The sequence below is a fragment of the Prinia subflava genome, chromosome 3 (genome assembly GCF_021018805.1).
Source record: "Prinia subflava isolate CZ2003 ecotype Zambia chromosome 3, Cam_Psub_1.2, whole genome shotgun sequence".
NCBI classification, from domain to species: Eukaryota; Metazoa; Chordata; class Aves; order Passeriformes; family Cisticolidae; genus Prinia; species Prinia subflava.
The window spans coordinates 35545287-35570205 of record NC_086249.1 but is presented as its reverse complement, the minus strand read 5'-3'; the positions used below and the strand labels follow the sequence as shown (position 1 = coordinate 35570205).

The 24919-nt window shown below is 38.9% G+C and overlaps 1 protein-coding gene across 1 annotated transcript in view; it reads left to right on the top strand.

The window, feature by feature from the left end:
- Positions 1 to 1722: 1722 nt before the first annotated feature.
- MICU2 (mitochondrial calcium uptake 2) overlaps positions 1723 to 24919 on the top strand; it is a 134522-nt gene continuing 111325 nt past the window's right edge. The window contains exon 1 of the mRNA XM_063394663.1: positions 1723 to 1961. Within this exon, the coding sequence (XP_063250733.1) occupies positions 1761 to 1961 (201 nt within the window). The 5' untranslated portion in view covers positions 1723 to 1760. The remainder of the gene's footprint in view (positions 1962 to 24919) is intronic.

Here is a 24919-nt window from a genome sequence, read left to right as displayed (position 1 = left end):
CACTTCACAGAATGACAGCCAGTGAACAACACCTGCTAAAAGAAAACTGGATAAATTCTGAGATGCCATTAGTTAAATGACTGAAATTACGCTCTGTGAATTCATGACTCTGAATTCAGGTCACGGAAGAAGAGTGAACTAAAATTACTTCGGTGGCACTGATGGATAATCACCTTTTGTCAGCGTAGAGAGGGCAAAAAAGTATTTTCATGCTTCAGAGCCTCCACCAGAACATTTGTAATATTGACAACACAGTACTGGCTGCTGTATCAGAAAGAGGTGGAAGACAGAGTTTGCTTAAACAGACTCAGTACTTTCTGAAGGCCCTCAACCAAAGACCAAAGTAATAGAAAATTGCATGCAGCTGTTCTCTCTGCAGTCTTTCTCCACATTCACATGGAGTCCCTAGGTGACCTAATTTCATAACATGGATACTGCCAACATATAAATGACATTTAACTTACTCTCTGCTTTACTTCATATGACCTTACCATTACTTCCCAGATGGCCCAATTTTTGAATGTGATCAACTAACTAATGTTTGAGTGTAACCAACCAAGACCTAGAGAGCTTTGCAGAAACTATGGCAGTGAGAAAAAAAAAACACTCCAAAGCATCCACAATGAGTAATAGTCTTTTGGCACAAGTGTTACTGTCAACCAAGTAATTCTGTAATGCTTCTTCTTAACACCTCTGCCACGACAATTTCTGTAAACTCATCTTCCATCATCTGTATTTCATGAGAAACTCTACTCTGCCCTTGAAAAGGATATTCTAAACTTGCTCATGTTTTTGCTGTTTCTGATCTGGATCACACACTGAGCAACCCATCCCTATGGACCATTAACGCCTAGGAAATCATCAGTGCTGGGTCAGACATGCTTGTGGAAGTTCACCTAACCTGCCTTGCTCAGTAGCTCGCAGGGCCTCGAACCCCTCTTACAACCCATTGCTCCTCATGCCCTCAGCACTGACAGTCAGCTCTGGGAGAGGAATCACATCAGCGAACGAGGTGAAGCTGAGCTCTGTGACACAGGGGAGTGGCCGGGGCACCCCTGGGGCCGCAGGACCGCTGCGAAGCCTCGCCACTTTCCACTCTCTACCGCACGGGCCAGGCCTTCCGTGCCCCCTCCCCTGAGACAACCCACCCGGCCCTGCCCTGCCCACCGGGACCCCGCCTGTCTCCCAGCGGAGGCTGGAAGGGGCCCTGCCGCCTGCCCTACCTGGGGGCTCCCCGGCCCGGGACGGAGGCAGCGGGCGCACTCCGCCTGCGCTACAGAGACAGGGCATCAGTTGGGTTGGAAAAGACTTCTGGGATCAGCGAATCCAACCTGTGGCCCAACACTGCCATGTCAGCCAGAACACGGCAGTGAATGCCATGTCTAGCCTTTCCCTTAAACACGTCCAGGGACGCTGACTCCACCAACTCCCTGGGCAGCCCATTCCAATGTCTAACCACCCTTGCCGTGAAAAAATTTCTCCTAATGCCCAACCTAAACCTCCCCTGGCGCAGCTTGAGACTATGTCCTCTTGTCCTGTCGCTTGCTGCTTGGAGAAGAGGCCAACCCCCGCCTGCCTACACCCTCCCTCCAGGTTACCTCTCCGCCAGCTCCGTGCCCTCCGGCTGCGCGGGCGCCGTCGCTCCCGCCGGCGGAGCGGGGCCAGCGCGACCCCGGCGGGACCGGGCCGGAGCTGCCCCCGCCCCGCGGCCTCGGGCCCGGCACTGCGCATGCGCGGCGGCCGCGGCGCTTTCCGGGAAGATGTCGGCGGCGTGGAGAGCGGCGCTGGCGGCGGCCGCCCGAGCCCCGCTGCGGGGGCGGCTCGCCGGGATGCGGCCCCCGCGCAGCCAGCGCCGCCCGCCCGCATGGGGGGCCGCTGCCGCCGCCGTTCTGGTCGGGGGAGGCTGCCTGGCAGCGTGTTACAGCGGGCGGCCGCGCCTGTTCCCCACGGTCCTGGCTCAGGTAGGGCAGCAGCATCCCCGCTCCCGGCGGCGGCAGGGCTGGGCGGGCGCGCAGGGAGCGGGGCGCGGGGCGGCCCGCAGGCGGGTCGGGGTCCGCGGTGGTCAGACCCGGTCGTGAGGCGGGACTCGGCTGCGGGATCCCTCCTGGCCCCGGTGGTCTGGCAGGTAGGGCGGCTACCCGGCCCCCTTGGCATCAGCAGCGTGTCACCGAGGCTGAGCAGCCTCGCCTCGCCGACGGGGACTCCGCCGTTCTCCGCAGCGGGAAAAGGCAAGGTTTGCCTTAGCACGGTCCCCTCTCCAGTTGCCAGCCCTGGTCGTGCAGAACGATGGACCTGTGTGGTTTGCACAGACACGCGGCCTGTAGTGACCTCTGTGTTTTGTTGGTAACTTTCAGGGGAAACTTCCACGAAGCCCGGTCTGCACGTCAGGTGCTGTTAGACAGCCATGCACTTTTTTGTCTCTTAAAAAAAATATTTCACGGAAGTAGTACTTTTGTAGTTCATACTGTGTCTGAAATGCATCACACAAAATGATTTCTTCTTACTGTGTCCAAAATGTGTACCTTGGATGCTAAAATTTGACTTGCCTTGGAACATCAGGGCACACTCAGAAGGGTGCTCAAGGACAGATCGCTATTGTTTATAAAATAATCTTTGTACAGGGTTTCCCAACTTTATCCTTTTCATGGAGGCAGTGAGCTTCTTCCTGTTCTTCCTTCAGATAAGAAGTTACTGTCAATTAGAGTTGGTTTATTTCAAAGCAGGAAGACATAAATGCTTTGTAGGCCAGAGGGTTTAGGTGTGATGAGGGAAGAGGTCAGTCTGTGCTTGGAGTGCCATTCATCTACTTATATCTAAGAATTTTTGGAAGTATTCAACACTTTGTATGCTTTGATGTCTTATCTCTTAACAGTGATTAAACAGGCTGAGCTACAAGCAGATAAATAGCAGCCTTTATTCTTGAGGACAACCTTTATTCCTGAGTCAAGAACAAGGAATTGACTTTGGTTTTAAAGTTGTAGTCTTCATTGTGGAAAATATCTAAGCTACGTCTTTTAGGAAAACTCAATTCTTATTAGATAAGCATTTTTCTAAATAGATTACCAGTAGTCCTGGTTCCTTGGACAGCACGTGTTAAACTTTTCTGTATCCATCTCCTAGTTTAGGAAAGTATCTCCTACTCAGCACTGAAACCGTACCTCCTTGTTGTTCTTAAGTTTAATTATGTGAGATTTTTAAGCAGCATTGCATTGTATTTTAGAAGTCTTGTCTTTGAGACCAATTTCATTTATGCATAGAACTCTTGCTTAAGTAGATGTGTATGTAGGTATCTATAAAAAGTGTTAAATGTAGGAAGTAATGAATTTTAAGGGGTATTGAGTGAGGTAGTCTCACTCTGGTGCTGATGTGCTTTCATGGAGCAGCTTCCATGTAGTGCATGGACAGTCCTAAGAGATGCTTTTAATAATTCTCAGGAGAAAGTCCAAAAGTCTAGGACTTATTTAACTGATTTGGTTGTGGAGACAGTAAATTGCTGGACTCTTCAGATGTTTTAATTTGAACTTTTCAGTTTTCCAGTAAAATTATTGTTGGAGAAGCTAATTCTCCATATGTGTTGTACTTCATATTGCTGCAGGTAAAGTACTGGGCTTTTTAAAACTGCCTAAAAAAAGGCCATGCAGAGCATAATACTGCAAGTGGATTGTGAAAGCTATCAGCGGCTAGAGGAGCCAAAGAGGCATGCTGCAAGTCTTTTAAGCAGTTTAGATGCTACTTGTGGCTTCTGATTGATAGAGAACAGTCCAAGGTTGAAAGAGTGTTGAAACAAGTAGCCATCTTCATTACATGTTTTCTTAGTTCAGAGATTGTGGAATCCCGAGAAATTAAAATCCTTTATACATTATCATAGTGGATAAACTTATTCTCTTTTATTATTCCTTTTCATTGTGACTAATCTTAACCAGCCTTGCTTGAGCTTGTGCTGACAAACAATATTGAACTGTTTTTTCCTGTTGTAGTATGCTATGTAGTGGGAATGTTGGCAGCATGGTATGTGAAATATTACAGGTTAAGGCAAGTATTTGAAATTAAACAGCATAATTTTCTTTATCTTTGTTATAAAGGAATATGTAGTGGAAATGTTTATACTTCTGTGTCATCAACAAGGCTTATGGGTTGCTCTTGAGAATGCAGTGAGATTGTGCTACCGTGCTTCCCAATTTTCCTTGGTAATACAGTCTTGACTGTTGAATTGCTGAAAAACTGTATAATTATTTTAAATATTTGACGAAGTGAAGCTAACAAAATGTCAATGTATCTCCATGCTGTAAAGAACCAATATAATAAGATATTACCCTTTTCAGCAGGATTACATTATGCTTAAAAAGTTCTGTCATTATGACCAATGTCTGTCTATGTGTGACTCTGGTGCAAGCATAATTTGAGCCACTGAGTAATTTTCATTCTTGTCCTAAGTTACCATTAGTAACTTTGTTGCACAAAGACTTCACGGTAAATACTCCTGATTGTTTAGGTTAAGTAGTTGAAGTTGATAACTCTATTTAGATTTTCCGTTTTTCTCACTAAAACTAGTCGAAGTAGTTAGATGTTTTTCAGTTTTTCCTTGTTCTAGGCAATTTCTGACATACAATTTCTAGTGAAGCTGGCAAACAGCATGCCAAAGGTAAAGTTCTATAAATTTAGTACTTATTTCTTTTTCTTGCTTCTAAAGCTTTTGAATATTCTAAAATCAAAGACTGATACTTTTGGCACCTGGTTTCTTAAATCTATTTTTAATTCCTGTCATTTCTTCCTGCTGGAGTAGGATTAATCCTGCTGGTATTGGTTAGCGGCACTTCTGACTTCTGCTCAGGTTAAATGAAATCCATCTATGTATGAGTGTTTACAGAATCTTGTGCCTTCATTCTCTCAGAGCATGCAGTTTACAATACTAACATGGCCCACTGCAACTAAATTAGGAACTTTCCAACGGGCTGCAGGTTCGATCTTGGACACGTACAAACTGCAAATGATAAGAAAATTCTGGGAAGCAGCAGGCTGCCAGAGGCAGCATATCTTGCCCCTGCTGAGTTTTTTATGGCCATGTTTAGGTCACTAGCTTCAGAAAGAATATAATTTGATTTGCCCTTGAAAAGTTGTGATCCCTGCATGATGTCACAATTTGTGCCAAGCCCAAGTCACTGTTTCCTAAATGAGACTGACTGAAGTTGTTACTAACATATATACGAAGCTGTTCATGTGCAAAGTCTTGTCTGCTGATAAACATTACCATGTTTCAGCATTCTCTTTTTAGGGTTGTGGGAGCATTAGCTGGTACTTAAATATTTGATACTGCTTACCTGAGGAAAACATAGCTCACTAACAGCATTTTTTGGGTTCTATTCTTGTTAATACTTTCTGTAACTTGATTGTAGTCTAAGTGGTTCTCTTAATCTTACCTTTTCTACTACTGCAGTCTTGCATCAGCAATCTTCTTCAATTATTCCAGATCAGAGGTGATGCAATTTGTGTCCTGGAGTGTCGGAGTCTAGAACATCCCTCTGGCCACCCTGGAGGGTTTGGAGACCGGACAGGGGGGTCTGGGATCTGTACAGGGGTGTCAGTTAGACCCACACAGATCCCAGGAGGACACTGACTGATTGCTGTCCATGGGAGTGAACACTCACATGCAGGAAGAATCACAAATCCTAAGAATTTGAAATAAGTAGTGGATGGTTTATTATAGAATATAAATATAGAAATTAGGATTCTTAGCATATGGGGCTGAAGAGACAAGATGGAGGAATTGGGGAGTGGCCCCTGTCCTCCTTGTTCTTGTTCTCGTCCCCCATCTTGTGCTGAGTTGGGTTTTAGAGATTGGCTTAGAGTAGAACTGACATGTTAGTAAAGGTAGTAGGTATTGGTAAAATTTTGTAAATAAAAAATACGTCTCGGACAGTGGTACTGTACAGGGTACCGGGGTACTGTACATAAGGTACGGGGCTCTCTGATCCGCCCAGTCCGCCGCGTGTCCTGCTCTGCGGAGATGCCTTGCAGAGCTGAGAAAGAACTAAGATAAGGTACCCTGCCAGGGAGCCCTGGCAGAGCTGAGAAAGGACTGAGATAATGAAGAATAAACAACCTTGGAAATGTGCACCGGCAGACTCAACTTGTCGTCTCTACCTCTGGTGTGTAACACTTAGGGCAAAGAGAAGACTGAAAACCTTATTACCTCTGGGAACAGCAACCCAGAGGAAACCCTCAGGGAACAGCAACTCTGGGGGAACCCTTATTACCTTGGGGAACACCAACCCCAAGGAGAATCTCAGGGAAACAATAACCTTGAGACTGGAGGTCTCAAATATACATGTTGTATTTGATCATACTGAAACTATTAAGGTAGTACTTATAACAATAAACATACAATTTGTGATAATTTGTAAAAATATTTTAAAGTGTCTGAAATCCTATTTTTTTAAAAATACATTTATTGAAACAATTCTATTTTGGACTGCATTATTTTTTTATTTCACTTAAAACTGCATTGAATGTTTCATCATATTTTGAGTGTCAGTGATTCTTAAGAGAAGCAAAGATGGGGATGGTGGCTTTTTATGTCACACACATGGGAGTGGTGACTTAGTGTGTCCCAAAACAAAAACTGTTATTTGACAAACTGGGAGTAAAAAACATGTGAGTGATTAAAACTAGAGCATAGATTTGTTTTCCAGGTATATGTGTATACCCACCACAAAAATTTATTTGGGAGCTACTGCCTTACACTGTTTAAAGAAACCAGAATACAGTAAAAGATTCTCCAAACACTAGTTTGTTCAGGGCACACTCCCTTGGTTCTGTGGAAAAGCAAAATATAAACAAATCCCAGGGCTATGCAGAACTCAGTTCCACAGCTCACAGGTTAATCTAGGGAGAGCACATATATTAAATATAACTTAAGTTTGTTAGGGCTTTAGAAAAAACCTCTGGACTCCCAGACTTGGAAGCTGATAAAGAGATTTTTTTTAAGTTTTGTAATACTACCTGTGTTTTTTGGTGACACTCTGAGACGTGTTCTGTGTCTCCAAGGAGATTGAGTGGTTTAGGCAAATTCCAATATTTTGTGCATAGTTCTTTTTCCTCAGGTAAAAATTCCAACCCAGATCAATAGAAAATTTTCAAAGTAATGTCTGCTATATGCATGTTACCTGTCTAGTGTATATTTGCTTGGTTGGTAATCTCTGGTGAAAGTGTGTAAACTACATGTGCTTCCAAAACAATTGTAATCAGTTGCATGCAGGTCAAAACAGCATTTTGTTTAAATCATCTGAATTAATTTCTACAGAGCAGTGGGAAGGAAGAAGTGCACAGCTCTGGGATTTTGATTGGTTTTTTACACATCCATAGTAACCAGGATCACTTTGTGACTGAAGTTATGCTTACACTGCTTGTAGGCCACACTTTCTTTCTAACTGTATTTTTGATTTTTTTTTTAATAGATAGCATTATTTAGGAAGCTGTGTGTAATAAGTGAAGGATTTTTGGCCGGGTAAAAATGTGGTGTTTGAATTCAGTCACCAAATAGAAAAAAAGAGTGTATTTTTTATACATTAATAATGATTCCTACGAAGTTACACGTTAGTGCTTTGATTGTGAGACACTCATGAATTGTGTTAGAATGGGGATTTTGTGAGGGTATCTTTGCCTGGTTCATGTGAGGAACAAACACTGCTGTTAAGATGAGGTGTCTTGGTAAATATAGAACCTGGGATAAAATTGCATAAGGATTTGTAATGATGTATGGAATCACCTGGAGGGAGGAATGTGGTTCTAAAATAAAACCAGAAAGGATATGTGCAGTCTAATCTAAGAAACATACAAGAAGATTCTTGTGTTTACCTTGTCATCAAAAGAAACAGGTTGCCTGCTTTTGTTGGAACAAAAATCCCAGGATAGATTCTTTTCTCCTTAGTAATATTTAGAAGTGTTTATCTTCAAGTCTTTATTCTGTTAGAGGTCAATTGAGAATGCAGATGCACATAGATGATTACTGGGATGCTCACTAAGTAAAATTAAGCATGTATAAAATAAGTCTGTATCATAATTTTAACATGCTTTTGAAACTAAATGCAAATGTTTGTAATCCACATCAAACAAGCTGCTCAGTGATGGCCCGCAGGCCTCAGAGAAGCCACACAGTGGAATTCAGTTTGTGTGAACCTGACCACATGGTTATATTATTAATTCTTAAAATCTATGTACTAAAACAATGCTATGTAAAAATAATGAAAATTACCATTACTTTTGTGGGTTGGAGCATCTTTAAACAAGGATATTTTGTTTATTTCTTTGGGTTTTTAAATCTCCTACTTTACAGCTTCCCTAAAGGAAGGGACAGTTTCCTCAAAATGTTGTCCTTCTGCCTTTTTGCATCTTACCTTGCTGCTGGTTATTGTTCTCCAGTTGGATTCAAAGTGCTTTGAGCCCCTGGTGTTCCTTTCCAGCAGTGCCCAGCACTGGAGAGGCTGTGGCAAGCTGCAGGCAGTGCTCTTGTTGGCACGTGGTAGCATCCATCCCTCTGCCAGCTTCATGGTTTATTTTCCACTGTATCTTTACTGCTACATTTACTATCTCAATAAATATTACCAAAGAAAAAGTTGTCATAGAGCATGACAAGGCAGTCAACTCAGTAGGTAAATGCATTCAATACTGCCTGTTACTGAACAGGAAATGAGTAGTCATTTTTTTATTAAAGAGTTTGCGTACCTGTAGTCTGTGGTGAAAGAGACAGTTTAACATAATTTATACATGTGCCTTCTAACTCAGGTATATCGTGTGAATACATTCCTATTAATTTTTTTCCTCTACTGTGCATCTGGAAGTAGGATGAAGTATTACAATTGATTTGGTTCAGAGTTTAAATGACATTTTTGTAACATTGTTGCCTCTGAATTCATCTTAAATGAATGACTTCTGGGTACTATTCTCAAAATATTCTGAAAATAGTGTGTGCTCAAAACATTTTTAAACAGCATTCTTCTGCTTTTAAAGCATTGATAAATATGCATCTCCCCTGCAATTAGATTGCTACCTCAGCCTATCCCAATCTTTTTTTCTTTTCCTTAAATATGATTCAGGATTACTAAAATTGTTCCTTTGTGCAGCCAGTGAGGGTAACCTTAGCTACCTCTTGTTTAATTTTGTATTTCACTGTGTTATGGAAATACTGTATGTATCAGGTATCCATCAGTCTAAATCAATAACTGGGATATTAAAAATATCACAAACATCATTCTCAGCATTAGTGACATACATACATTGTCATGTTATGTGCCTAAAATAGAATGTGGTATAGAGAGTGTGGAATCTCTAGGACCATGATGTTATAATTAATTATACCCTTAAATATTACTTATGTATGTGCATTTGTTTTACAACTTTAAATATATGGTATCCTTTCCAGCTTTTTGAACATGAAATATTTTTCTCCTTAAGTTCCTGTATTTGAAAATATTTACATTTATTCCCTTCTCTTTGTGCACGGAGATTCTTTGTGCAGGTGTCTTCATCGGTACTAAAACAACATGATGTCAAATGTAATCTTAGAGGTCAAGGTTAAAATTTAACTATCTATCTTTCATCTGATCTGTCACCTTTTCCTTGAATTCACTCTTGCTATACGACTTCAGTGATTAAATAAAATCTAACTAACATTCTTTCTAGGCACTTTGATACATGTGGACAGATGGGGTGAGTTAAGCTGCATGGTTTTGTGCTTTTAGCTAATGTAGTAAAAGGTTGATGCTTGAGAGTCTTTGGCTGTTTATGTTAATGGACAAACATAAACAGATGAGAAAATGGCTTGCCTGAAAACAACAAATAGATTGATTAGAAATAATTGCACAAAATAATATTCTGATTTTTAACAAAAAACGTCAAGAAGAAACTAGCATTTATTTACTGGTGATACAAGACCTTTTCCTCTAGTAAATACAGTAGGTGATTTCAACATAGATACTACGAAGTTTCTTTTTTGATTGGTTTCTTAGATGGAAGCTCTGTTTGCCTTTTGTTTTTCCTAGAAACTTTGAGCTTATTGATAATTACCCTTTGTTGGTTGGTTGGTTGGTTTTTTGGTAAGTGCTCTGTTCTGTACAAGCAGTAGTGACTGTTCTCCCATGGCTGCTGTTTGTACCGTTTCCCAAATGCGTTTGCTGGGTTAGCATGAGAGCTCTGTATTACACTTACTTGTAGACTTCTGTGTAACATTGTGGCTGGCTGATTATGGTTATTCCTGGCAAGTGGCTCAGCATTTTGGAAACATGATCTAGCCAGAGAGAACAAATTACTCAGAATCTAGTTTAAATGATCATCCACTGTAAATGACAGATGGAACTGTGTGAAATGCTCATTCAGAACATGTGTAGTAGGCTATAGCTCCTTGCTGCTACTCACTGGGCTTTTTATTACACATACAGCTGAAAGACAAGAGAAGGGAGTCTTGTCAGCTTTAAACACCAGACGTCATTTCAAGTAGTTCCTCAAGGTTTGTGTTCCATTCAGGGGAGGAGGAATTTCAAGAATGACTGTCTCGCACTCATGTAGTCTATAAAAAGCACTTATAGCAGATGTAGCTAATAAATATTATTGGTACTGATACCTTCCCTGCTCCATTGCCAAATCATCAGAGAAACTCCTTCATCTGCCTCCAAAAACTGCACAAACTCCAGCACAAATGGAAAACTTACTTGAAATGAAGAAAATCGGTGTTTCCAAATACTTTTTCCTTAATTTTTCTTTTTTTTTTAAAGTAGGCGTATTCTTTGAGAATGCTATTTTTTGGTAATACTGCCATATTACAATGATCTATTAACAAATAATAGATTAACATTAACAAATAATGTTTTAATATTAAAACAACATATACTGAGCTGCGTATAAAGCTATGTGTATATATATTTGTGATGTAAATTTATACTTCGTATATATTAGTAAGGCTATGTATGTGTATGTGTAAAATATACTTAAAATACAGACTGTGTGAATACAATAATAACAAATAAATATAAGAATGTGCTAATAGAGAAATTATGAGATTTGTTTTGAAAGTTTCTAGTCTAAGTGGCCAGATATGCTCAGAATTTAGAGGATGAAGTCTGCCTGAAGTTGTACCAAAAGCTTCTTTTGGTGGCCCTGTCAGGCAGAGGTCTGTGTGCTGCCAGCTCAGGCTGGGCTTCGAACTTGACTGCATGGGCTTGCTGATGTGAGATCTTGCCAAGGAGAAAAGCACAAAGTTCTGTAATGTTGTATTGCTCACTGTGGTGAAGTGGACTTTGTAATTATATTTTATGATCTCACAAATTTGCCAAAATGAACTTTATTTTTCAGTAGAGAAAAGACTTAATGGTTACATATTGACCACATTATCTGACAGTCTGCTTCTCCTTTTATAAGACTTCAAAAATTAGCAGAGAACAAACATTAATAGCGTAGCAGACAGAATAATTGGTTTGGAGGTATAGTACAGCTTCTGTACCAGTCCTCTCTAGACTTGTTTTTGAGGCAACTGTGGACTTGTCCAGTAATTTGGTGTTTTTAAGGCAATGCAAAATCAAAATTATACTTGGCATGGAGGCTAAGAAAGTGCTCTTTACTTTGTAGCCTTATACTGTTTAAATGCATAGAGACAGTGGTCTCAGTAGCCTGGGATTGTCACAATGAAATGTTTTCCCTTGCTCATTGCACTCTAATGACATTCCCTTGGGTAATAGTTCTTACTTGGAAATGCAATAAACCTGATGGATAAAACATCTGGCACCTTTTTTACTGAAAAATACACTTGATGGTCTTGGGCATCAGGGAATACAGTAGTATCACTGCTGTGTTTGGGAATAAGTAAACAATTATAGGCTTCTGCTGAAGATGTGAAACAGTAGGAATAAACATCATAATCTCCAAAAGATGAAAAGCACAATACACAACATGCATCAATTTAAAAACCTGCATTTTCCAGATCAATTTAGATGATTTTATCTCATGTAAAGCATTAATATTCAATCTTTACTGTTCAGTGTAGAACAAATGAGGAGAATTGATGCTTGACTTAGTTGTTCACATTACAGTATCACAGAATAAGCTCAGCTGAAAGGGATCCTAAGGGATCATCAAGTCCAGTTCCTGGCCCTACACAGGACCATCCCCAAGAGTCAGACCATGTGCCTGAAAGTGCCATCCAAACACTTCTTGAACTCATTCAGCCTTGGTGCTGTGGTCTTAAAGGTTTTTTATGAGATTCATCTCCACTTAAGAGAAGCTTTTCTCCTTTTTGCTGTCATGGTTTAACCCTGGTTGACAACTACACATCTCAGAGCCTCTCATTCCCTCACTCCTTGGGGAGAGAGTCAGAAGAGTAAAGAGGAGAAAACTTGTAGATTGGAATAGAGACAGTGTAACAGGTAAAGTGAAAGCCACGCGCAAGCAAAGCAAAATGGGATGTTTTTCACCACAGCTCTGCAATGTGTAGATGCTTTTTCTGCACTTTGACTTGTTTTGTCTGCCATTATTTTCTTCTAACCTTCCACCAGATTATCTGCAGTGCATGGTGCTATTTTTTCTTTACTTAAGTGAGATTTTTTTTAAGCTGTGTGAACTCTTTTTATTTGAACTAGATGTAGCCAGACATTCCCATATGAAAACTTCTCAACAAATCTTAAAACATATTGAGATTAATTTATAATAGTGAAACATGCTTTATTTTGTCATATACAATTGTATACACATATAAAATGTATATTGCAATTTGTCATTCCAATTGAATCAACTTCTGTATTGTATCATAGCTGGAGTTTGTTTTTATAGCTTGGTTGTTATTATATGTGTGTGTTATTGTTACAGTATTTCTCCTTCTGGGAAAAAAACCCAATTGTTAATTTTTCACATAGAGCTGTAGTTAGGCACTTCAGTAAAGAAACTTATGCATGTCTTTTTGAGCTCTTTCCAGGAAATTTCTTGAAAAAGAGCACTAAAGATCTAAAAAAATGATAAGTCGCAGCATTTAGGCTGTGACCATTAGAAAGGACTCAACATGGAAAACAAAAACGGCAAAAACTAAAGCAAGTCTGTTTCTGGATTAAAAAAAAATCCATTAAAACTTTAGATTTTAATTTAGCTGAAGAACCATCATGAATGGTAAACAGTGTAAAGGGTATAAAATTACTTTTTTCCTACAACACTGTGTGTTTTCTGAATATAACAATTATATGTAATGTTCCTACTCAATCTTCCAGAAAAATACATTGGGAAATTGCTGACATACTTTTTTCCTAAGTCCTGTGAAATTGTTGTTGCACTGTTATCCTTTAGTTTAAAGAATTCTGTTCTTGTTTTTCTTCAGCCTCAAAAATGAAAAAAATAAAGAAAAATCGAAATATTTAGGTGCACCAGAAGTGTTGGATGTATTAATTGAGCAGACTTTGTGCAGCAATAAATACTGGATTCTTTGTATTAACAGTCCTATGAAAATAATGCACTTGCACTGATAACACACCATTTGTTTACTGAATGTTTTTCATGGGTTGCCTCACTTTATAGTCTGTTCTGCTGAGACCCTCGACAGTACTGCTTCTTGAAATGACAGCAATGCCATCAAGAGGCATTGTCAGAAGTCATGGAATCGTAGTGAGATTCCCTGGTGTAAAACTTTTAAAGGACTATATGGTGTTCCGGTGCAGATGGATTTTTCCTTGCAGTGTACACTCATTCTCTCTGGCAGTGGTAGGAGGTACCACTTCCAGTATTGAAGAATACTGCTGCTGACAGCAAACAAGGAGTGATTATCCTGGAAGTCATCACATCCTCTGTGGGTAGGATTTGTGAGACTGTAGTTGTGGGAGTAATGGGGCATCTTTATTCCTCCTTCATCCCCTGTAGCCTGTGGGTCACTCTCCGTCCATAACTTCCAGGAGCAGCCAACTCCATGTGAGGGGCTGCTCTGCCAGCAGCAAGCAAGACTGCTTCCATTGCTGAAGCAAATGGTCTGCTCTGGGCTCAGCTTTGAATGCAGAGTTAGAAGGTGATGAGTAGTGGAAAGCAGACACAGTGGCTCTGGGCCAGGCTGAGTGGGAATTGTATTCTGGATATGAGTAGGATGGAATGAGACCCTTCCACACAGTTCAGTAGTGCGTGTGTATGACTGTGTGTCACTTCAATGAATTCATGTTACATACATCCAGTTCTGGCCATCAGAAATACCCCAGCTGATCTGACAAGACCACTGTAAGTGGATTTAAAAGTTGCTTGCAGTTCTTCAAAGTTATAAAACTTCATGCATATGGTGTTCCTTGCCATTCTGGAGGTGACAACCGAGCTGTTATCCTTTTGCGTCAGACATGGAGATTGTAAGTTTCCCATCACTGTGTGCTCGTGGGATGTTTCTGGCTCATTGAGTGTCCCTGTAAGTGCATTTGGCAAAACAAAGTTGATGGACCCAACATCCTTTATTTCAGCAGCTTCTGTAACTGGGAAGATTGCACAAGTTTTGATCACCACACCAAGCTGTAGAACGTGCCTTTTCTGTTGGTAAACTTTGAATAGACAGATGATGAGTTACAAATGGCGATCATGTTGTGTTGACATAGCCATGAGACAATAAATGATGCACTTTTAATTGTGGGTAGTGTATTGGTCCTTCAGGCCATAATTTGCAAAGAGCAGAGACCATTAACAGTTTTCATAAGAATTTGAAGGTAACATGCTAGCAACACTAGGCATAGCATGCCTATGCATCAGTTGAATAATTTTTTATATTGAGGTATTTTGCTGAATGTGTGAAACTTCTCCTATAGGCAGTTCATAAAAGCAGTTCTGCTTTTGCAGCAAAGAATTATTTTATTCTTTTATAATATTGGTCCCGCAATATTCCTATTTAATATAATACTTTTATAGTAGAGCAAGCAGGGAATGAGAAAATGGATCTTTTGTTCTCCAGGGGCTTTTCTACTGTATTTTTAGAACTGATGTATGCATAGGGCACTGAGGAAAGCACACTCTGTTGTTACAGTTGTCTCAAAAAAATTATTTTATGCAATAAATGTGTAAAATAGCATATTCATTTTCTGTTATTCATAAAATAGGTATCCATGAAATGTCTGACATTAAAATAAATGAAAATGGTGTTATTTATATTCATAAGCAATTTGCATACCGCATAGCAATGGTGAAATTGTGCTTTGACAAGAGAGTAAGTGGAACTTCATGGTAGGGTGATTTAGTTGTCATAAGTGTTCAGAAATCATAAATCAAGCCTTAAAATTGAACTGGATGAAAATGTAATGTTTTTTATTTAAAGTCATTTGTATTCTGTATATTGATTTTGAACCTCCAGGCTTGAAACTTCTGAATCATAAGGGCCAGAAGCTTTTAAATGACAAATGAAATACTTTCTCAGCATTGTGAACAATTATGTGATTTTCATAGAATTGCAGGACATTGAGGGTTAGAAGGGACCTTAATAATCATCTAGTCCCGGCCCCCCTGCCATGGGCAGGGACACTTCCCGCTGGACCGGGTTGCTCAAGGCCTTATCCAGCCTGGCCTTGAACACTGCAAGGGATGGGGCATCCACAGCTTCTCTGGGCAACCAGTTCTACTATCTCCTCACTCTCACAGAAAATAATTTCTTCCTAGTATCCAGCCTAAATTTCCTCTCTGTCTGTGCCCATTACTCCTTGCCATATCACTGCAGTTCCTGAGAAGGAATTCCTCTCCAGGTTCCCTGTAGGCCCCCTTGAGACACTGGAAGGTTGCTACGAGGTCTCCACACAACCTTCTCTTCTGCGGGCTCAGCAGCCCCAACCTTCTCAGCCTGTCCTCATAGGGCAGGTGCTCCAGTCTCCTGTCAACTCCGTGGCCTACTCTGGACTTACTCCAGCAGTTCCAGGTCCTTCGTATGTTGGGAGCACCATTACTGTGCTGGCCTCACCAGAGCAGTGCAGAGGGGCAGACTCCCCTCCCTCATCTTTCTGGCTGTGCTGCTTTGGATGCAGGATGCAGTTGGTTCCTTGGGATGCAAATGCGCATTGACAGGTCACGTTGAGTTTTTCATGTTGAGCCGTACCTCAAGTCCTTCTCCACAGGACTGTTTTTAATTATGCCCTTCATTGATATCAAATGCTTTGCTAGTATTCATGATGAAACTAAATGGATGGATTGATGTATAAATACACTTTACTTTAGAATTTTGAATTTGGAGTCAAGTGTAGGAAGAGCCTTGAGGAGTTCTTTGGTGGCATTTGTTACATCACAAGGGGAGAAACATCACTGAAGTGCCAAAGTGCACTACTTAATTGAGAAAAACAAACCTGTAGTAATCGAAGAAAGGCTGTAAAAAGTGACAACTGCTCTAATCTTGTGGAATTCCTAGTTGGCTATCCATTTAATATCCGACTCCTTTCCTAATAGTATGCATTTGCTCCATATGACTTATTTTCATGCTTTGTTGAGGGCTGGTGGCCTTCAGAGAGAAAGGGGGAGAGGATCATTTCGCATGCAGAAGCAGCTTGAGAAGATCTAAAGTTTGAAAAAAATAAAAAAAGGTGAGAGGGAATTTTTGTTACATGGGAATAGTTTAGAAATATAAACTTAGATTGTCTTTATGTCAATTGTTTTTATCATGTCTTGTATGTTGAGATAATTGTTAATAACAGGGGTCTTATGTACTGCAGCAAAACGTATATAAGCTTTTATGATACCTGAGCTATGAATCTATGAATTGAGATTTTCCTCTGGGAATAAAAGCTCCCCTTGTTTTTGTGGGATTTTTTTTTGGCTTTTCATTGGGTTTTGGTGGGGGTTTTTGTGGTGATGTGGGAGTGTAAGGTTGCATTTCATTTTTTTTCTAATTCTTCTCTTTATTAGCATAGGAATGAACAGCTGTGTTTATAATGTCAGGCTTGGTGTGGAGTTTTAGTTGCCTTGTTAAAAGCAACAAGGTTGCACCTCAGCATAATGATAACTCTGCTAGTAAGTCCTGGCCATCTGCATTTCGGTACAGAAAGCCTCAGGCTCTTCTGCAGTAGTAAGTTTGCTGAAGAATGGGCAGAAGGTTTTTTTTCAATTAGTTTTTTCCCACTGAAAACAAAACAGGTGGTTGTAGTCTGCAAAGTAGGAAAACGGTTGTTTTGACACTATTAGGAAGTTGCTACTGCATACAACAGGAATCAAGAGAAGTAATATTTCAGAATAAGGAGAGTCTGAAAATTGGGATATGAACTATTTAGTCTCAAATCTACGATCTGGAGACAGCAAAATGCAAAATTCAGTCTGCATCTTTCAGATCAGATAAGCGTGTTATCAACCAGAACTGCATTGTTAATTTGCTGTTTTTAAAACAGGTTAGCATTGGGAAGATAGCACAATAATTTACCGAGTGCTAAACTGGGTTTAAAATCCTCCTTAATGGTGCAGCCTAAGGTATGCATCTCAGTTGTGTTAAAGATACTAAAGTTAAAAATAAGGAGGAGGGGGAAAGGCATATCTCTGGTGTCAGAGAGGCATGTGGTAAGCTGTTGTATAAAGGGAAGGTAATGGATCTGCTTGGATTCCAGCCAGTGGTGCCGGACACGGGCATTCTGCTGAGGCACGTTCCGGGGCATTAGGAGCAATCCCTGAGTGTGCTGATCCCTCTGTGTAATTCATCTTCCCCATGGTCCACTCTGCCAGGGGCCAGGCACTCAGTGGAGGTAATTTCATTACCAGTGCAATTTGTTGGAAGTCACTTTTTCAGTTCAGGGCAGATTTTGTCTTCCAAATGCTTGGACATGAATGGAAAGCTCCATTTGAATCTCCTGTGCAGGCACCATCTTTCGTCTTGCTGTTACTTTGAATGTGGTATTGGATCTTGTCTCTGCTCTCAGTTTCTGTTTGTAAGCAAGTCATCTTAAGATGGTTTTTTAATCAATGTCTTATAAGCGCTGCTGGGGTTAGTTGCAAAACTAAGTGCTGGTGGGATTTGCCTTTTATCCTTTCTGTCACATTAGCAATTTACTATGATACTAAAAGCTGTTTGCTACTTTATAGTGACACTAGAGGAAAAACTGAAGGATGCGTTTTCCTGAATACAAAGAGAAAGAACAGAAGGAAAAAGGCGTTATCCATCAGTGCAAGGTGCCTGTATATTTCAACAAGTAATGAAGCACCACAGTAAAACTCACACCCTAAAGGTGTCCATGATGGGAGTCCTCCAGCCTTTGAGACTGATCATTTCTATTTTTTCCACCCAGCTAGTTTTCCACCTTTTCCTATTTTCTTGGCCAGTTAAAAGCAAGATGAATAAAACTTTGGGTTACGTCTCCTGAAGTATAAACTTTAAAGGCAGTCAGAAAAGTTTGCAAGGCTGGCCTCCTTCTCCTTCCTAAGCTCAGAACTCCCAATGACAAGCATACACCATTTTGTGAAGGTAATTCCTTCTAGGTTAATTCCTTCCTCCCTTTGACTATGGGGATTATTTGGCCATTTGTTTTATGGAGTGACCAGAGAGAGCCTGAAAGTATGGACTATAGCTTTGTATGTTTGATTGTGTGCAACCTCTTTATAAAAACGTATGTTATAAAAGCATCTAACAAAATATAAATATTTATAATGTTACAGCTTTTAATTTCAACTTTTCATGCTAACAGCTATGATTACTTTTCATTGTTAATGAAAAGTTCTTTTGTAACCAATACATTTCTGATTAATATTTTATGTCAAGCTGGGCTGAAATTATCTAAGGATATCATTATGCCCAAGGTAACAGTGACCTTCACTTTGTTGAGGTACCATCCTTTGAAAATATAAAATGACCTGCATTTCCAGCATGAGTATTTATATGCACTTTTTTAAAGCTTAGTGACCAAAATCTATTTTAAAAATAGCTTGTTTTTCTGATGTGTTGATAGCAATTAATCCTTATTCAAAGATGTACTCTAATAAGTTAAGCTTGTTAAATTAAACTGATCTGCCTTTCACCTCTCCTGCCTTCTTAGAAAATCTTCCTACTTTGAGTGCTACGTAATATTGTTTATAATTGTGAATGCAATGAACTAGAAATACTGGACAGTGGAAAGTGTAAAGGAAGGGGTGGCACTTTCCTTCTCTAGCACTGGGAACGTAGTACTCTGATGTCTGTCCTCCTCCACTCCCACGGTGTTTCTTAAAAAGAAACCAAGATCCAAAAAACTTGTGTTTAATTTGATGCTGTCATTTAACATTCTCTGTGGTTCTGGAACAAAGCTATTTATGCGTGGGACCTAAATAGTCATTCACAGCTGCTGCCAGCTTATACCCTGGTGATCTTTATAGCTCCTCATCCTCACACTGCAAAGACTTCTTTTAGATATAATATTTGAAGAACACTGCATTTCTTGGTTAGAGCCCTTGTCTAACCCTGTTCATGTTTCACATGTTTAGGAGAACTGACATTAAGATCATCTGTGTTAAATATGGGGAGCCATAAGCCCTTGAGAAGACAAAGAGTCTTTAGGAACAGCTAGATGTAATTAAGCAATAGTAGTGTGAAATGGTATCAAATAGGCCTTAAAATAGTCTGTTGTGCCAATGGGAAAAATTAATTTTTGACAAATTTCTCTGATTCTAAAAAGAGGCAATTTTTTTTAATTGCAAATGGTTGAACTACTTTTCTGTGTAGCTGTCCTTTTTTAGTAAATTTTACCAAAATTTCCCAAGCATTTAGTGTGAGTGTCTAAAGAGAAATTAGTATGAGGCTGAACCAAACACAGTAGCGTTTACATTAAAACAAACAAACAAAAAATTGTAACACTGAGAAATATCATCTCTTTCTCAACTCTGTTATGTGTTCATTCATAATCCAATCAAAATAAAGATAAGAAAATAAATACCCACATCTTATGTTGATGCTCTTGTGTACAGTAGCATGAGAAACTGGCCCACTGATGCTTCTGACCCACTGTTGGACAACCCTCTCAGGCACATGGTGTGACTCCTGGAGATGGTGCTGTGCAGGGCCAGGAGCTGGAGGTGATGATTCTTGTGGGTCCCTTCCAGTTCAGCTTATTCTGTGATTCTGTCTTCCCAGGTAAGAGTTTTCTAATTCTTCGTTCCAGTTCACTTTTATGTCGTCTTCCTCTTCTGAAGAGCATTCTCAGCCACCTTATTTCCACTCTGAACTTCCAGTCTGTCTTGGTGCATTTTGAGATAAACAAGCCTCTGTTTGAGGAAGAATGAAGAGCTGTATCCTATTTTGAAACTAAAAAATATCTATGAAAATGAGTTAGAGACAATGGAGTAGTTTTCTTTCTGCAGTAAGTAGTATAGCTTAAAGAGCCAAAATATATACTTCAAGGTGTCCATGCACAATTAAGTAAAGCGATCAACATTTTAAAAATTCTAATTTGTACAGATACTGTTGTACCAACCAGAATTATGTTGTATTATGTGATTTACATAGTAAAATATACAGCTCCCTAAACTGCAAATTTCTTTTATGCTGTAATGAATAATGAGCTACATATGTCTTAGTAGATAGGTGCAAAATGTTAAATATAAGTAATGAAAAGACACACAAGATATAATTTGGAAAGGAATGTTATTTTTTAAGAGTTACTTTCTGTTGACAGTGAAAGTAATTACATACATTCTGTTTAGTTGCCTTCTGTAATTCATTAGGGCTTTTAAGCTACTCAGTTAAAGATAGCTTGGACGTCACTCAGTAGAAGCTTTAATGACTAGCTTGAAGCCATTTTCTTTTAAGGAATTAATATTTAGACATAACATTAGCTATGGGGGTAATTAACAGGTTTAGAATAACTAATTAATAAAATTTCAAGGACTGTAAGTTGCATTGCCTAATATCAACTGTTAAAGCTTTCTTTAAAGGTTTTCCCTAATTAAAATGCTAAATTGATTCTATTTCATGAACAGGATATGGAAAAAAAATTTTGTAATTTATTTGTATGCTCTGTTAGACTTGACTATTCATTGAAATCAATCCTGGATTAACTAAGCAGATACACTAGACACTCAAAAAATCTCATATGGTATTGCTTATTTTAAAACCTCTAAAATTTTATTTTATTTTTATTAGATTTGCTTGGTTTTATAAGAAATAAATACTTTATAGCATGTATTAGTGGAGAGAAGAGGAAAGAGAAAGAGATGGGCTTTTGGATGGGCTTTTTTGTTGTTTTGTGCCAAAACCAGTTCCTCAAGAGTGGAAAAAAGCTCTTTAACTGAGACACAACATATTTCGTGATTGCATCTTGGTTGGCACACTTCATTGATGTTCAACTTGAACTAAGTTGATAACATTGTTATCTGAGAAGAACTAGAAGCACAACACATAAGAATGCACATTGTACCAAACTTGTTGTTTGGTATTATTCCAAATTCATAATTGATTTTAGGAAGTTCCTGTCAGGTCTTCCAAATCATTATTAGAAATGGACATTACTAGCTGATGTGGTAGTGGCATTCCAAAGCTTCTAATCTCTGGTATTAAATATTTTGAAGTGGACAAATAAGAGCTTAGAAAAACTTGATTGATGATTCCTTGAAGAAAAATGGATTTATTATGTGGTTGCTAAATTGACATGTGACCTATAAAGTTAAGAGATGTTAGACAGCAACACTACAGTGAAAGGACTAGGTTTTGTGTTATTTAAATAATGCTTTCTGATGCTATCGTATATACAGATTGTAATCAAAATTACTTTTATCTAAAGACCGGGTAGAAACCATGAGAGTCTGTATATAAACAGTAAATTGCTCCTGTTATTGCTCAGCCCAGCTAATTGCCTTCCTTTCTATACTTTCTTCTAATCAAAGAAGAAACAAAACTATGATCCAGTAATGGCCAACATTGTGTAGTAGGAGCTGTCTCACACTGGAGTTTCACCCAAGCAGTGAGTTTTGTGCTACCTGTCTGAATGAGGTGCTTTGGTTATGAGGCATGAATGTTTGGGGTATGGCAGGGTCTTCAGTATTTGTTTGAGACATCTCTTTCCCAGCCCTAAAGATGGATTGATCATTTGAAGTTGTGTCATTTATAGAATATTTTTAGTTTCTATGTATAAATGTATTAAATGACAAGGGATTTTTTAAATCTTTTAAATATTGTCTTGCTTCTAAAAAAATGGGTGAGTTTTTACTATGTCAGGCAAGTTTTTACTTCAGGAATTAACTTAAATTTCTTGCTTTTATTGAATTACTGTGTCCATATGTGTCCATACTTGATGCCTGCATCTTAAAAAGGATAAGGCTTGATAATGAGTAACATTTTATTAGCATTGTTATGTGATGTGATGGCATGTAGCAGTTGTGAGAGAAGATACTGTTCTCTGACATGTTAATCCCATGTTATGCTGGGCCATTCACAGACTATTCACATAGTCTTCCTTACTTACCAATAATCTTCAGTGTCAGATTTTCTGCCTGTGATCATTCTTTACTTTAAATCCATATTTAAATATACAGAGTGTGGAATTTGTGAGTAATGTGATGCCCAGGAAGGATTAACACAGCAGTCATGGTTCTTCTTGATCAGGGTTTTCATCTTAGTGATTGATTCACTTTTTAGACCAGACTATCAAATTCTGTTTCCTGGTTTTTCACATGAATTCACTAATAATTGCAGACTTTTCTGACATCGCCTCTAAAGTTATGCATCGAAGCATAGGGTTCTTACCAGGTTTGTGTGTATTTAAAAATCCCCAAACCTATGTTGTTTTTACAATCACTTGTTCTGCTTCACTCTCCTGGCCACACTCAGTAATTGTAACTGGAATATGTGAAGTGCTTTGTAGTAAATATCTGTGCTCTTATTCTGTTAGAAGACAAGAAACTATTTTCTTTGTAATAATTCATTTATGAAAAGATTGGTTTTCATTGTAGCTCATGCCTCTTTCAATACCTTTCAATAAGTGTGTAGATTGTTTTCTTAAGCTATTAGTAGCTTATGTAATTTAAATGAAGATTAATATATAGGTGCTTTTATTTTAACTATGAGTAAAATTACAGTGCTTTTAACTGGTCTGTCAGAAAGTTGGCCCTAATTGGTGTGGCATGTCATTTCAGAAGACAAGCAGAGGCACTGATGCTGTCGTGTTGTGTTGTGCTGTGCGTGCTTGGGGGTCAGCAAGATCTTTCTTACGATGAGCATAGAAAATAAAAGGGGGATTGTGCTTGTGTTCTGGAATTCAAGTGGAAGATGAGTTAGTGTTTGTGTGTCAGTTGGGTTTCTTCTGCTGTGGTTTTTTTAATGTAGTGGCTTTTCCTTCGTTTTTCTCTTAGGAAGCAGTTCTAGTCATTCAAATCTTTTCTTATTGACAAGAAAGACCTGCATTTATAAGTAACTGTAAAAGTTAGATGTAGAGATTTCAGAGAACTTAACCAAACTGCTTGTTACTAAAGGCATATTTAATTTTACTAATAGCATTGTTAGGTATTTATAAATTTTGCAGATGTGATATTATACACAGAAAATTTAAAAATATAAATATTTCCTGTTGTATAAATGTGGGAACTGTTATTGGTAAGGTGCCAATGGTGTCATTGATCAGTAAGTTTAAACAATGCTGTGGAGCAGACCGAAAAGTAAGTGTTATGGGTAGTAAAATAATAGCAGTCTTAAGCTCTGTAATTCTTTCATGGATTAGGTATGTGATATTTTGCTGGCATTAAGTTCAAAAACCTGTTCTTTTACTATTTGTAATTTGACTTCAGCCACGCATAGACTTGCTGAGAGCTATTTACTAGAAGTCTGCCTTTGCAAGAGACTGGTACCTTGCTGTGTAGCAATAAAGATATTGACATAGCTGCAGGAATTGCTTTTCAGAGGTATTAATATATAAGCAGTAGAAAATGTGAAAGACTTTCACTTTGACACAAGTGTACAAATACACTTAAATGACTTGTAGTTACTTGGCTGCCTGATGATGCTGTTTTCATTAGAATTGTATTTTTTTTCTTGTATATCTTTATTAAATATCAGTATTCAAATTACTTTTTTTCAGGTTATTTTTATTAGAAGACGGTCCTGCTTAGCAGTCCCCTGTGTTTAAAGCCTGTTGTGTGTTAAACATTCTTGTTAGTAACTTCAAAAGAAACATTCTAGTTTTGTCATTCATGGAGGTCTTCTATATAACAAACGATAGGTAGAACAAAGGGAAATGGCCTCAAGTTGCACCAAAAGAAGTCAGGTTTTATATTAGGAAAAATTTATTCACTGAAAGTTTGGTTAAGCATTGTACAGGCTGTCCAGGGAAATTGTGAAGTCACTGTCCCTGGAAGTGTTCAAAAAACAAGCAGAAGTGGCACATGATATGGTTGGTTTAGTGGGCATGGTGGTATTTGGTCAAAGGTTGGACTTAATGATCTTGGAGGTCTTTTCCAACCAGTGATTCTATTCTATGATGATGTATAATTTATTTTTCTATGTGCTTTCTTTTTAATTTACATGTAATTTTATCCTTCAGTCATTTATACCTTTTGATCAGATTTATTTTTGGACATGCCAAATAATTTTGTGTAGTTAGTGAGCCTTTTGACTTTTTTTTAAACTGAATTTCCAGACCTTAGGTGAGCTGAATCACACCGGCTCTAGGAGCTCTGCTGGCAAAATCTCTCATACAAAAAATGCTTTATTTTCACTCTGGCTTGTAATTGTTTGAACTAGTTATTTAATTCTGTTAGTATCTTCCCTTTTCTCTTGTTAGCACAGTTTGTTTGGAGGGTTTCTTACCTTTTGTTAGGTAACAGGTCCAAACTTCTTGAAAATTCAGATACGTCCTGAACTGAAATCAGACTTACACAACTCCTTATCAATTCTTCAGCTGCTACTAGTAGTAATGACTTCCCACTACAAAAGCTGCTGGGTTTTCCCATGCATTTATCCATATGCTTAGTCTTGCTGGTTTTGCTGCAGTTTCAATTGTTTTCTTTGGTGCAGGCC